Source organism: Symphodus melops (assembly GCF_947650265.1).
Source record: "Symphodus melops genome assembly, chromosome: 1".
Classification (NCBI taxonomy): domain Eukaryota; kingdom Metazoa; phylum Chordata; class Actinopteri; order Labriformes; family Labridae; genus Symphodus; species Symphodus melops.
In genome coordinates, this window is record NC_136691.1 from 46,356,851 (window position 1) to 46,370,491 (window position 13,641).

Sequence of the window (13,641 nt, forward strand, 5' to 3'; positions counted from 1 at the left end):
TAAACTCTTTTCTTTTCTTTTTTTATATTTTTATTACGAAAATGTATAGGTACAGAATCTCCTTAAAGCCCCAATGCATCAAACTATGGGAGAAACTGCACCATGTCAGCATCTGCTGAATTTCTTCTTATATTATTATTTTTTACAGTCTATGTGGACAGGGAAAAATATAAAAACTGCAGCTGCCTAGGGAGCTAAGAAGATTCATACTTGCTTGTTTTATTGTTTGGGTTTATGCCATGTATATACTATGAAGCACAGCAGTCCATGTTTTCCGTTTACCTGTTATTTCATTAAAAGTTTCTTAAACACGTCTTTAACTGCGTGTTTAGTAAAAGCAATACAAAACCCCTAAGAACTGAGCTTAAAATAAATAAATGCAATAAGGATTTTTTTTTTAAATCAAAAGAAGAGACGTGTCGTGCTTTAATTAAAAACTGATATCTCAGGCAATTTGTTTAATATGGTTAAAATATTTACAATGCTTAATTATCTAAGGTTGTTGTATTTCAACTATTTCGGTTTCGATGAAATTTTGCACAAAATCAATGTTGGGAAATGTTTCATATTACTTTATTAACCACATTATACCAACCAAACTTGGTAGTATTTTACGTTTAAACACTCTTTTGTGCATACTCTAAGCAGACTAGTCCAGAAAAGGTAATCAGTCGTGCATGGATTGCTATATTGCTTTGCTCGTTTTCATGACATACAATAATGTTCCAGACTCAGTGCACACGACCTTTTCACAGCCGAGTTAAATTTTAATATATATAGTTCCAACTTTCTACCACTGGAGGGAGACAGACTCAGTAATTTATTTTATACAAATGATTATAATGTCCTCTGCAAATGTGAAACGGTTGTCTTTACAACTAGTCTTCATTTTCTTGATTAGTTTTAGTGATTTGGGTTGCACTTCATATAATGTGGTTACTGAACTTAATCTGTTCAAATGTCGCTGACCAATTCCTTCACTCAAAGTGTCAGGCATTGTGATTTGAATATCTTGTCAAGAAATTTAAAAGCAAAGACAGACAGTTCTCATAGGTTCAAGACACACAAGTGCTCTTTATTATAACAAGAAACATTTTTACGGATTAAGAATGAAAAAGGGAAATACATTACTTGCAAATTATAACTTTATAAGAGGGAAGGAGCATATTGCAGCTTTCACAATTTCACTACAACCTAAATTTTTCTGAAAAAATTTCAATAAGCAAACTATACCAGGGAGTGTCACAAAGCATCACATGGACACAACTGAGAACTTAGCCAACTCCTTTTTCTATTTGTACAAAGTTTAACAAAACATTTCATAACATGCACAAATGGTTGCTTCAGTGGATATTTATCTGATAAAGAACACTAAATAAATACAAATTTATAAAACCTCGATATTTATTTTATTTCCCTGTTTATGAGAAAAATGTCACAACATTTTGTATCTATGTGTATATAATTCAGATTTATTTATGCAATAGGGAGCTCAAAATACAAAATATATATTCTGTTCTGTTTGACATTTTCGAAGATGTTGACTGGCGCAAACCGTTTAAATTGCATGCTTAAGACATCAGATTTCTTAAACAAAATCTCGCTTACAAGGGAAATGCACAACATATTTACAAAAGAAAGAACACAGCCATAGGCTCAAACTAATAGGAGGGAGATGGGAAATGTAGTTTTCCTTTTCCCTCTGAACACGAGCATACATTTTGGCCGACAGGCCAGTTCTCCAAGGACACAGGACTAACAGATCACTCAAGCCTGCCATAACTGCCAAACTCCAAGATGGCCAAATACTGTACAACATCTCCCCCACATCTTTATGTATGAAGACAATCAAATCTTGAGGCACACTACATCATTGTTCCACTGATTAAAGAAATATACACAATTTTAGTGAATGGATCGCATATTTAAGAAGGCGACATTTCAAAAACAGCTCCTGCATGTGCTTATGTGTACTGTAAAAAAAAAAAATGATTTACTGAAACACCGGGAAACGTCCACACTTACAACAAATTGGAATAACACTGAACACTGAAACTATAAAAAGAAATGCCTTATAATCACAAGTCTTTATAAACAAGATTATACAAAAAAATAACAAAATATAAACAAAGATTGAGAAACCAAAAGCAAAAAGGCAAATACTAAAAGTCCTTAAGAAAAATAAATACCCAGTGTGTATGCTGATGCTTCACTGCAGAAAAGAAATACTAAAAGAAAAAGAACAGTCTCCCCAAGGACTTTCTCTGTCCTGCATATGACCCAGCACCATGGATCCCCGGAATTTCTGTAAGCAGGCAATGCATATAAATAAGGCATTAATAAATAAAAAGAATGGATGAAACACAGGTGTAGCTGTTAGTATAAAAGCGTATAAAAGTCATGTTTACAGCGTTGCCCTTTTTCTATCTTTTCACAAAGAGTGCCTTTTATATAAAAGAAAAAAATACAGCAGCTCATCTGGGCGTAGAGATACAAAGTTTTTTTATTCTATTTAAACTGTTCAGGTATGTGTCCGATTTGTGACTGCATGCTCGTCGGTGGACTTGAGATGCCCTCTGACCAGTCAGACATGTTGGAATGAGGAGATGAACTTGACCACTGGTCCGGTGAACCGGGGGAGGGGGTCAGAAAGGGGTGGTCGGGCACTTGGACCTGGTGGTTTGGGGTGTTGTCCATAGGGCCCGAGTAGCTGTGCTGGGAGGGAGGGGTGAGGAACTGGGTGCTGGGCATTGATTGGCTCATGATCTGGGTTTCCTGTGGCAGGATGGTGTGAATGGGCATGCTGGAGTTGCTGCTGCCCTGCTGGAGCTCTGGAGAACTGAGCTCCCCGCTGATGAAGTTCTGGCTGCTGGTGTTGTTTGAGTTCTGGTGTTGCAGCTGGATGCTCTGCTGCTGTTGGAGCTGCTGCAGGTTCTGGATTTGTTGCATCTGTTGTGCCTGTTGCTGCTGCATGATGTGCGTCTGTGGAGCCAGTCTGCTGCTCTGGATCCCCTGGTAGTTCATCATCTGAGACATGCTGGTGGAGGGATGACTGTTATGGAGAGAGGTCATCATGGGGTGTTGTCCTCCCTGGTGCAGACCTCCCTGACCTCCAGGAGCTCCTCTCATGGGGTTGAACTGGCCCTGCTGACTCATGTTGCCATGCATCCTGGACAACCAATCACACTGGCTGTTTATGGGGCCCTGGCCGGAAACAGGCAGATGGGTGAGACGAGGAGGCAGTGGGTCAAACTGCATCCGGGCCAACTCCTGCTTGCTTGGCATCACCATGTGGTTCACACCAAGGTGGGGATCAGACATCCCCTGCAGGTGGTTCAGGGCGACAGACGGCGACACCTGCTGGAAGGGTGAGGTCATCATAGGTGGGGAGGCAGCATCAGAGACGTATCCATGTGGGGACTCTAACGAGTCAACTGGGGAAAGAACAGCTGAGCTGTCGAGGAGGTTCCCAGACTTCCCATCCTGGGAATTCTTCTTCTTCACCTTCATGTCTTTGCCCTCCTTGCAGCCAATCCCCTTGGCGCTGGGCTTACGGGCCTTTTTGCCTTGACCTTGACCTTGAGGCTGTGGCTGCTTCATGCTGCCCAGGTAGCCATTAGGGGAACAAAGAGGAGGGGATAATGTGGTGTTGAGGGATCCCCCATGCATGTGAGGACTCCGCACCAAGTTGTACTCATCCATCAGCCGCACAATGTCATGATGCATTCTTTCCTGTGCGATGTCTCTGGGTAGTCGGTCCATGTGGTCGGTGATTTCTCTGTTAGCAAAGTGGTCCAGTAACACCTTTGCAGTCTCATAGCTTCCTTCCCGGGCAGCCAAGAAAAGAGGGGTTTCCTCCTAAAAGAGATAGACAGGAGACGAGATCTTAGTCAAGCTAGTAGTCAGAGTAAAGATGTATTATTTTACAGATTTACAAGGTCGTTTACCTTGTTGTTCTGCATGTCCTTATTGGCACTGTTCTTAAGAAGCACAATAGCAGCCTCCACATTATTAACAGCTGCAGCCCAGTGAAGAGGAGATTTACCTGAGGAGACCACAACAGGGTTATTAGATTCAAACTTTGACGTTTAATACATTTAACAGAATTGCACAGATTTAGCAATATGCTCATACATATGCAATTATATAATATATATATATATATATATATATATATATATATATATTTTTTTTTTTTTAATTTACCAAAATCATCGATTGCATTGACGTCAGCGTGACAGTTAATCAGCTCCTCTACCATGCCCTCCACAGCCAGCCTGGCAGCCAAGATCAGAGGTGTAGTGCCATCATGCATGCGGGCATCCAAGTCTGTGGCACGGTTTCTTATTAGGATCTAAAAGGACACATAATGTGTTACTCCATTAGACTTTTTTAACTTTATAACATTAACGTAATCATGATTTTCAGAGGATCATACTTCATAAGTAAATAATAACGTAATGACAATGTACAAAATACTCTTTGAGTAATTCTAAGCAATGGTCTTCAAAAGTTTAGTTTGTTTTTCTGTTATACTTTTTCTATGACATACGTAAAAATAGCACTAATCTCAAAAATTACTAAAAGAGTTATGACAGACAATGGCAAGTTTTTTGTTTTTTTTCCAAGGGAGTAATAAGAAAACAATGTGTATGTGATCACCCACCTGGAACACCCCCTGGGCGTCAGCAGCCACTGCAGCATGCAAAGGTGTCCTGCCCATGTTGTCCTGAATGTTAGCATCAGCGCTGGCCTCCAGTAGGCGTTTGGCAGCATCTGAGCGAGCGTAGCGTGCAGCCAGGTGAAGGGCGGTTTCACCTGTGCGGTCGGTCTGATTGTGAAGGTTAGCACCCTGATAGATGAAGTCGTTGATTACGTTTGCAGAGGCATCCTCCTCTTCCTCGCTGTTGCCGGTCTCTAAACCTCCACCACTGCAGGATGCGATCATGAGTGGCGTGAATCCATCTGGACACAAAAGTAGTAGGGAGGAAGATATGAAAGAAGGGAACAGACAGCATGGTTAGCAAAGCACAGACTCAGGAGCTGCTACAGAAAGACGGGCCCCTACACTTCAAAGCAACATTCAGATCAAAATTGTGACAAACTAACAAATGGAATGTGGACTTGGAGACTTTTACTTGTGTTGAATCATCTCCCTTCAATAACAGATTCTGTTCAAGCGCCGGCACAGGAAAAGCTTCAGAAGGAAAACGTAGCTAGGGGGGATAGAGGCCTGGCTCGCTAAAGCTAGGTTGCTGCAAAAACGAAGCATTAATATCTGACTGTGAGATTGACTGTGAGACGAAGCTCAGTCAGTCGACTTGAATGGGTTTTTCTCCTCTTCAAAAGGAAAGCAAGCCCCAGATCTTACAGATTTGGTCGATTCAAGTTCATCGATCCACAATGGGGAAAAAAGTGTGCTCTCAAGTTGTAAACCCTGTTGCTTTGATTTCTCATATCTTTTCCTCAGGGAATTTGGCACTAACTACAAAATTGGGTTTTTGCATTTGATGCCTCGATTGGTTTTAAACATACGGAACAGTAAAAAAGAAACAGAGGCCCATTACTGGTCAAATGATTAATCTGATCAGGAATCAGTGTTTGCCCCCAGGCGCCTGGCTTCCAGCCGGCTGCTTTGAAGAAGATCTTTTACCCTGAGGACATGAGGCTTTAGCAACTCCTACATCCGTGATTTTACACACACACATGCACACACGCACACACACACACAAATGCACACACACAATAAAAGAAATTAAAAATGATCTTGCAAAAGGCATTAATCTATAAAAATGCATACACTCACTCTTAAACTGCACAAAAACACACCAACACAGGTATGCATGCACACACACACACACACACACACACACACAGACGCACACAACTGTAAATGTTCCTTGATCTGATAATTAGATCTGTTTTATATTTCTTTTCTTTTCTTTTTTTCATTTGAAAAATGTAGAGTTCTGAAGAACGGAGAAGAACTTTTCTGTACATCAAAAATATATTCTTGTACATATTAGTCTTCAATTAACCATTATACTTTTAGTTAAATGTTCATATTTAAAGTCTACATTTGAGAGTCTACCGAAGTTAAATTCCTTGTGTGTTAAACATACATGGCCAATAATGCTGATTCTGAAGAAGTCAGATTCATAGAGCTCAAATTTGTGTGAGTGAGTCTATTTTCAGCAATAAAGCTTTCATCATCTTGAGTAGGCTTGTTAACACTTTCTACAAAAGAAAAGATTATTATTTTTAAATTAGAGCAATCTTAACAAATTTATTAAAAAAAAACTGTTTTTTTTCCCTGTCAAATAATGAGTTGTTGTTTTTTATATTGACAGCAAATTAATTCAGTTTAACCCAAAATTAATCAAAATTGTATCCCAATTTCACAACTTTTTTACTCACGTAAGTCCCCCCATGTTCCCTGAGAATTACTGATCAGTAAGTAAGAGCTCTGTAGCCTACCTGGTCCGCGGACATTGACATCCATGCAGTCGTTCTCGATCTCGCCCTGAGGGGGTGTGGGAGCAATGGAGGGGATGCGCAGGTCGGCAGCATCCAAGTGCTGCTGCGTCCACTGACGGTGGTCTGTCTGGTCATCTACCTCCAGGATAGCCTGCTCGTCAAATTGCTAAAACACGGATGGCAAACCAAAAGACAAAAAAAATTGTTAAATTGATTAAATTCAACAAAAAAATAAGAAATAAACTTACATTAAAATGACTTGTAAAATAATTGGAAAAAGCAGTCAAAAAAAAGAAATGGGAATGTGAAAGAAAATCTTTGAATTCTACACATTGGTGTCCAAAGTTGTTAAAAAGGCAAAAACAAATAAATGAAATAATGTCTGTTATTTCTGTTTCCTTACCTTGAAACGTTTCACATCTGAAGGTTCATCTTCTTCCCAATCATTATGGGCGTCATCCATGAGTGAAATGTCTGAGTTGTTTTTTAGTGGCCTGTGATGATGCAGAAAATTCAGTAAAAATCTTTGTACTCTGCTGCTTCCATCTCATCCGAGCCACTCACCATTAATGGTGCAGCAATGCCGAAAAACAAAAGCATTGATTGAATCCATACCCCACCCCTCTGCCCCAACAAGTCAATTAATGCACACCTTAACCCACTGTATCATTATCATTAATGATCCAAGGAAAACCACCTTTTCCTAAATCTGACTGATCACCAGTTACACCCATTTGTCATGCAGAACTAGCCCTTTACCTGACCTACTCGCTAACAGCTACTCGATGTCACCAAACGCTACCCCGTGAATAAACACAAACTTACTTTAATCCCACCGAATCCTCGCCGACAGGCTCACGTCTCTTCTTCTTGCTGGTCTCTGAGGTCTTGAAGCCCTCAGGGAGCCAGAGGCGCCCGTGCTCGTGACGACGCTTTCGCGCAGCCACCATCCCGACTCCGAGGAAGGCCAGTATTCCTACACCACCCAGAACCAAGTAGATAGGGTAGAGGTCCTGTGGAGGCTGCGGGTCCACTCCGCCTGGTTGAAGAATAGAAAGCATGGTCAAGACAGGCGCCGAGGAACTGATATGGTCCAACAGAGGACAGACCGAGACATCCAGGATCAGCCTGAGTGTTTGAGCAGAGCTCGTCCCCTTCGTCTTCGCCCCAGCGTTCCCACTCTAAAAAGACACCGCAACCAGCAGCAAGCGCCAGGAACTGACTGACTGACGATCTTCACCGTTTGTAAAGCTAGCTTGTACTATCTATTCTGTCATAATCAGAATTGCTAACCACTTTTCATCAGAAAAGGAGGAAAAAGGATTGGTCTTGATAAAAAAGAAAAAGTGGTAAAAAAAAAAAAAAAAGAAAACCACCTCCTCCTCTCTCCCTTTTCAACCCAGGGTACCAAGAGACAACTTTACCATTCCTTCTTTAAGAGAAAAAAGGAGGGGGATTAATGAACTTCAAATTACTGCACGCGCTTTAAGCTGTAAAGACGAAGGATTTATTAGGATTTTCAAGATAACAAAGACTCCCAACTTCTAGCACACTCCCGATCAATTTTTCCCCTTCTCTTTTTTTTTCCACTAACGATTTTGAAATGATAAACTCCCCCAACCTAAACCCTCAGAGATGCATTAAGTCCTGGTATTACATTCAGCGAGGTGAAGGTTGCAGCAGCCGCTCACTCAGTGGGATGAAGTGTGTGTGCGTGCATGTGTGTTATCTGTGGACGTATATGTGTACATGAGTGTGAGGACAGAGAGACAGAAATAGGGTGTTGTATTGTGTGAGCAGGGGGTAGGATGAGTTGATTTGCAACAATTAACCATTTTGGAGCCCCAAGCCAGTGGATTTACACACTGAAGGAAGGATTGATTGTTTAGGCCATGAGATTCACTATTGCATTTGTTCACCCCTGAATAACAAATACACAATCAAAGAGTACCAGGGATGGGACCTGAGCAGAGGGCGCGGCCGAAGCTTTGAATGTGTGCGGAAGAGCACGTGTCGTATCCACTTGTGTAAAAGTATACATGTGATCACACAGTACAGACAAGGTAAAATTAAAATAGCCTTCCACATAAGGGAATGAGATTTGATATACATACATACATGCCTTGATGCTGCAATATGTCTTTTGTATTGTGTATATTGTGTAGTATTGTAAATTTCTGTTGTGTCTATCTGCCTTGGAATCATGTACGTAACTAAGCTTTGATGCTAACTCAGGCGTGTTCACACCCTGCGTCTTTACACTGATGTTAACGTGTATGCTCTGTCCCTTTTCTAAAAACCCTCAAAAATAACTCACTCATAAAGATACCTTAACAAAAAAACACAACACTTTAGAGTTTCAGCATGTGATTAATATAGACTACTCACTAAAAACAGCTTCAATGGTGTAGGGAACGTCCAGCTTCCCACTGCTGGCCAAAGCCCCGAGGAAAGCTGCAGCATTGGTGGTGCTCTGGAAACACTCAGTGGACTGCTGGAGGCACTGACGGTTATCCACCTCCAAGTGTACGACTGAACTGTAGAGAGAGGAGAAAGCAGACATGTTGAGTATGGATTATGCTAGAAAAGAAAGAAAAATAAAGCACTACAGTCGAAAGAGTAATTTGTATTATCTTCTTGTGTACCCTTTGATCTGCAGATGATCCAGCTCCCTCCTCGTCCTCCTGCTCCTGTCGGTTACTCTAAACAGGCTCCTCTTCGCTACGTTCAGCACCTTCCCGGGTACTTCTGACCACGTATCAACCGAGCGCTTTGCGACGTACTTCTTCAGCTCGTGTTCGTTCCCGTAGTATGGGTACACCATCATCTCGCCCTCAGCGTCTCTCCTGAAGACCACGTTGGTACGGAGGACGCGGCTAAGCTCTCGCAGGAAGCCGAAAGAGTTGTTGAGGAGCTGCTCGGGGCCGATGTGGACCACCACCACCAACTGGCCCAGGGCGAGCTTGTCGGGCACGTTATTGGCACAGTCCAGGCCGTCCCACCCACACTCAGCGTTGTTGCAGCCCTGGTCGCAGTGGCCATCAGCGTAGTGATCCTTGCAGTACTGATCGTACAGAGGACTAAAGAAATAAGATCCAGTTAGTGGTGCAGTCGTGACTAATACACAACTGTTATATGAACTGAAGTTTCAGAGAGCAAATAAAGGTTAAGTTGTGAAAACACTAATCTCATAATAAAGAATCAATGTCAATGATTTTAGATTTGATGTGTTATAAATATCATGATTTTCACATTATGTAAATTACGGGTTAGGAAAAGGCGTGCAATTTATATCAAATTATTTTGGAGGAAAGAAAATCACTAATATAAACATTAGTGTAATATATATAACAATATAATTCTGCATTTTTCTGACTAATTAGAAATAAGTTTGATCTGAATTATGATTCTAAAAATCTTTTTACAGAAATCTTCTTTAAAACTATTATCTACATTTAAGTATAAAGACAGAAGCTTCACATACTTGCACTGTCCTTCCAGATTCTGGCAATCAAAGCCATCGTAGAGACATCCAGCGTTGTCGCACTGTGAATCGCACTTCCCATCGTTGAAGTACCTCCAGCACTGCAGCGAGTCCGAACAATTCTTCCACGGGGCGTTGAAGTTGAGCGAGCAGTCGCCGTTGTCCCAGCCGCACGCGTGGTTGTTACAGAGCACGTCGCAGACCTGGTTGTGCTTTGCTTCCTCGCACTGCGGGATGTCACAGGCCACCTCAACCTCTGTTGGTGGCGGCAGGATGTCGTGGCCGAAACCTCCCCGGAAATCAGGGTCCAGAATGTGGCATCGAAGGCCGTTGAAGTTTTTCGGGCAGACGCAGTTGTAGAACGGCGCCTCGGAGGTGTATTCACACGTACCTCCGTTGTAGCAGGGGTTGGAGTTACACGGGCTGTCGGTGGGGTACTGGCACTCGGGCCCAGTGAAAGACGCGACACACAGACATTTAGGGTTCTTGTGGCCAGAGATGCAGGTACCTCCGTTGCGGCAGAGGAAGCTGCCGCAAGCCTGGGCGTCATATTCACATGTGGAGCCAGTAAAACCCTTGAAGAGGAGAAGCAAAAAAAAAACATTTATTCTACCAAATACAGTAGATAAAAATTAAAGCTGTGTGTGTGTGTGTTTAGTAATTAGTTTGTACTCACAGGAGGACATTTGCAGATGAAGCCATGGGGGGTGTTACTGGCGACAGCACAGGTCCCTCCATTGCGACATGGTTTCCCCTTACACCCATCAAACACTGTGTCACAGCGCTGACCTGCAAATAAGTCAGACACCAAAAACAATGAATTATACTGTGAAAATAACCTCACACTCTCCACCATGATTTAAGGGTGGACTTCTTATGGTCAATCCTGTTTCTTCTTCACTTTTTACAAATTGTGTGAAAAGGATAAAACCTTAAAAAAGATGAACTTTAAAGATAACTTTTTTTTTATTTATGACAAAGGGAATCTTAACAACTCTAATCCCCAGGACTGTTTACCTGTATAGCCGGTGCGACACTCGCAGCGGTAGTTGTTGGTGAGCTGGATGCAGCTGTGCGTGCCCTGGGGGTCACACGGGTTGGACAGACATTCGTTGACGTCTCCTTCGCAGCGCTCCCCCACGTATCCTGCCGGGCAGATGCAGTGGTAGCCGCCCACTCGATCCACACACTTCCCTTTGTTGAAGCACTTTGGCTCATTGGTGACGGGGTCGGTGAACGGGGTGCAGTCGTCCATGTTGATCTCACAGTGCACACCTGAGGGAATTGCAGAAGGCAAGTGAATATAAGTAAATGAATTTAATCTGCAGGGTTTATTATAGTAAAGGAAAATCTCTGTGTCCTTTCCTCACAATATGCCAGCTATCAACTCAGACAGTTATTCTCACATATCCCAGGATGACTTGCCCTAACCGCCCCAAAGGACTTCAGTGAAATAAATCAGAGGACTTTTCAACAATTGTTTTAGTCCCTATATTATGGTAAGATATCAATTATAAGCTAATCAAAAAACACGTCAATATTTGACAAAACAAAACAAAACAACTTTAATTGATTGCATTTTAAATTATTATTCTTTTCTTACTAGAAGGATTAAGATAAAGTCTGAGAGGCTCATTTCTATCTGTCTGTTAACGTGACATGTAAAGAAAAGAAAAAAAAGAAAAAAAGAATAAAAAACAACCGCTGACGTATATTAGGTGACATTTTGTCAATTTCGATTTACTCAATGTTTAAATTATATATTCTGAGAAAAATGTGAAATCACTAAACATAAGTGTGCATGTGTATTGATATTTTCTTCCATTTAACTTTTCAAGTTTTGCATCGATAGTAAAGGTTAAACAGTACTAACCAAGATCTACAAAAAGAGTCATAAAATATTTGAACGTTGTCGTTTCTCTACTTTGTTGTAAAAAAAAAAAAAAAAAAACATGTTGGCTTCTTTCAGGACACATCTAAATATCCGCGAGTTTGAGCTGACCTAAACACTCTCCCTTCATGTGTGAGAGAAAAATCAATAAGCAGAGGAAGGGATGGAGGCAGGACGGTAGGAGGAGTTTTCAGACAAGCCCCGGCTGCTCTTAAGCCCTAATTAATGAAGCGTGGAGACTCGGAGGAGAGGACGGAGAGGTGGATTGGTGTGGAGGAGTGTGTGTGGGGTCTCCTGACCTTGGGTTCCCCTGGGACAGGAGCATTTGTAGGTATTGATCAGGTCAATGCAGGTGCCCCCGTTCTGGCACGGCTGGGAGAAGCATTCATTGATCTCGTCAGAACAGTTGGTCCCTACGTATCCTGGCATGCACTAAGAGAGAGAAGAGGAACCAAAGAGAAGAAGAAGAAGACGGAGAGGAAGAGGAAGAAAAGGAAAGCAGAGGGAGGAGGAGAGGGGAGGGTTTAATCAATGTCTGACATGAAACAAAATACTTTTTGTTTACCTGGCTGTTTTCTGGCCTCCAACTTGCCAAGGCCAGTACATCATTTATTCCAGGGGAGATTAACACAACCAAGCTATTTGTTTTCTATTTATAAACAGGCCTCTTCATTCGGCCTGTTTGGTATTGAATCATCTAAAAGACTGTCTGTTGTATGCCAAAGCATTATAACAAATGCATCATACAAAAAAGACACTAGAGATTGTTTTCAAATCTGAATTAAGATGATGTAAATTCAAGATGGGATGCATTTAAGACTTCATATGCAACTAAATGATTCAACATGAGAGTACCCAGGATTGGGCTTTCATCAAATGAACGGCTTTCTTCAGTTCTGTTACCTTGCAGGAGTATCCACCTAAGAAGTCTGTACAGGTGGCTCCATTCTGGCAGGGGTTTGGAGTGCATTCGTCAACCTGCTCCTCACAGTAACTTCCAGTATATCCAATCTGGCAGTGACAGTAATGAACGTTTCCTGCATCCAGACACTGACCAGAGTTACGGCACAGATGGGCAACATCGACTCCTGCACAGAGAGAACAATACAGCGTCTTGTTATGTTCAGCTTGCACACAGTTTCATTGACACATCACTTTCAATAGATTAAAAATGTTTTTTATAGCACACTGAAACATACACACACTTCTACAAAAAAAAAAAAGTTTTTTACCTCTCTGCTTGGCTGCTACCTCACAGGAAACACTTGGGACGTCACAATACAGTCCTGTCCAGCCAGTCTCACACTGGCAGCTGTAGGTGGTTTCCTTCTGCCAGCATTTCCCCCCATTTTTACAGGGGGAAGAGTTGCACCAACGAACCAAGTTCTGCAGAGGACAGAAATATGGGAACCAAAGGGTTAAAAAAAAAAAACACACGCTTTCAGTGATTTCCTGTCTAAAACCCACTTACAAACCTTGAGAGAAAAACATACTTGATTGATCCAAACATTGTCTGTCAGAACAGATGTGTTTAGATGTGTTTTGAATAAATATATAGTATATTTTTACATTATAAAAAAAAAAGTAAAAAAACATGATACATTTAAAACATAAAAGTTCAGCCTTTCTAAACTGTAAATACACTTTGCAGAAAGGTAGAGGTGTTTATGTGAAATAAAGTGATCAGAGGAGTTGTCAGCGAATACCATAAAAAGAGATGTTCAAGTGAAGATACACAGATTAATGGGGTCTGGATTGTTGTTTGAATGAGACAGAGGTGAGCTGTTAT

General features: G+C 41.6%; 1 protein-coding gene across 1 annotated transcript in view; it reads right to left on the minus strand.

The window, feature by feature from the left end:
- Positions 1-1,050: 1,050 nt before the first annotated feature.
- notch1b (notch receptor 1b) overlaps positions 1,051-13,641 on the minus strand; it is a 37,264-nt gene continuing 24,673 nt past the window's right edge. Inside the window, exons 20-34 of the mRNA XM_079346367.1 lie at positions 13,085-13,238; positions 12,756-12,940; positions 12,152-12,284; positions 10,979-11,236; positions 10,638-10,750; positions 9,962-10,536; positions 9,123-9,557; positions 8,866-9,014; positions 7,303-7,516; positions 6,881-6,971; positions 6,478-6,643; positions 4,667-4,965; positions 4,207-4,354; positions 3,948-4,045; positions 1,051-3,858 (exon numbers count right to left, since the gene is read on the minus strand). Of these exons, the coding sequence (XP_079202493.1) occupies positions 2,509-3,858; positions 3,948-4,045; positions 4,207-4,354; positions 4,667-4,965; positions 6,478-6,643; positions 6,881-6,971; positions 7,303-7,516; positions 8,866-9,014; positions 9,123-9,557; positions 9,962-10,536; positions 10,638-10,750; positions 10,979-11,236; positions 12,152-12,284; positions 12,756-12,940; positions 13,085-13,238 (4,368 nt within the window). The 3' untranslated portion in view covers positions 1,051-2,508. The remainder of the gene's footprint in view (positions 3,859-3,947; positions 4,046-4,206; positions 4,355-4,666; positions 4,966-6,477; positions 6,644-6,880; positions 6,972-7,302; positions 7,517-8,865; positions 9,015-9,122; positions 9,558-9,961; positions 10,537-10,637; positions 10,751-10,978; positions 11,237-12,151; positions 12,285-12,755; positions 12,941-13,084; positions 13,239-13,641) is intronic.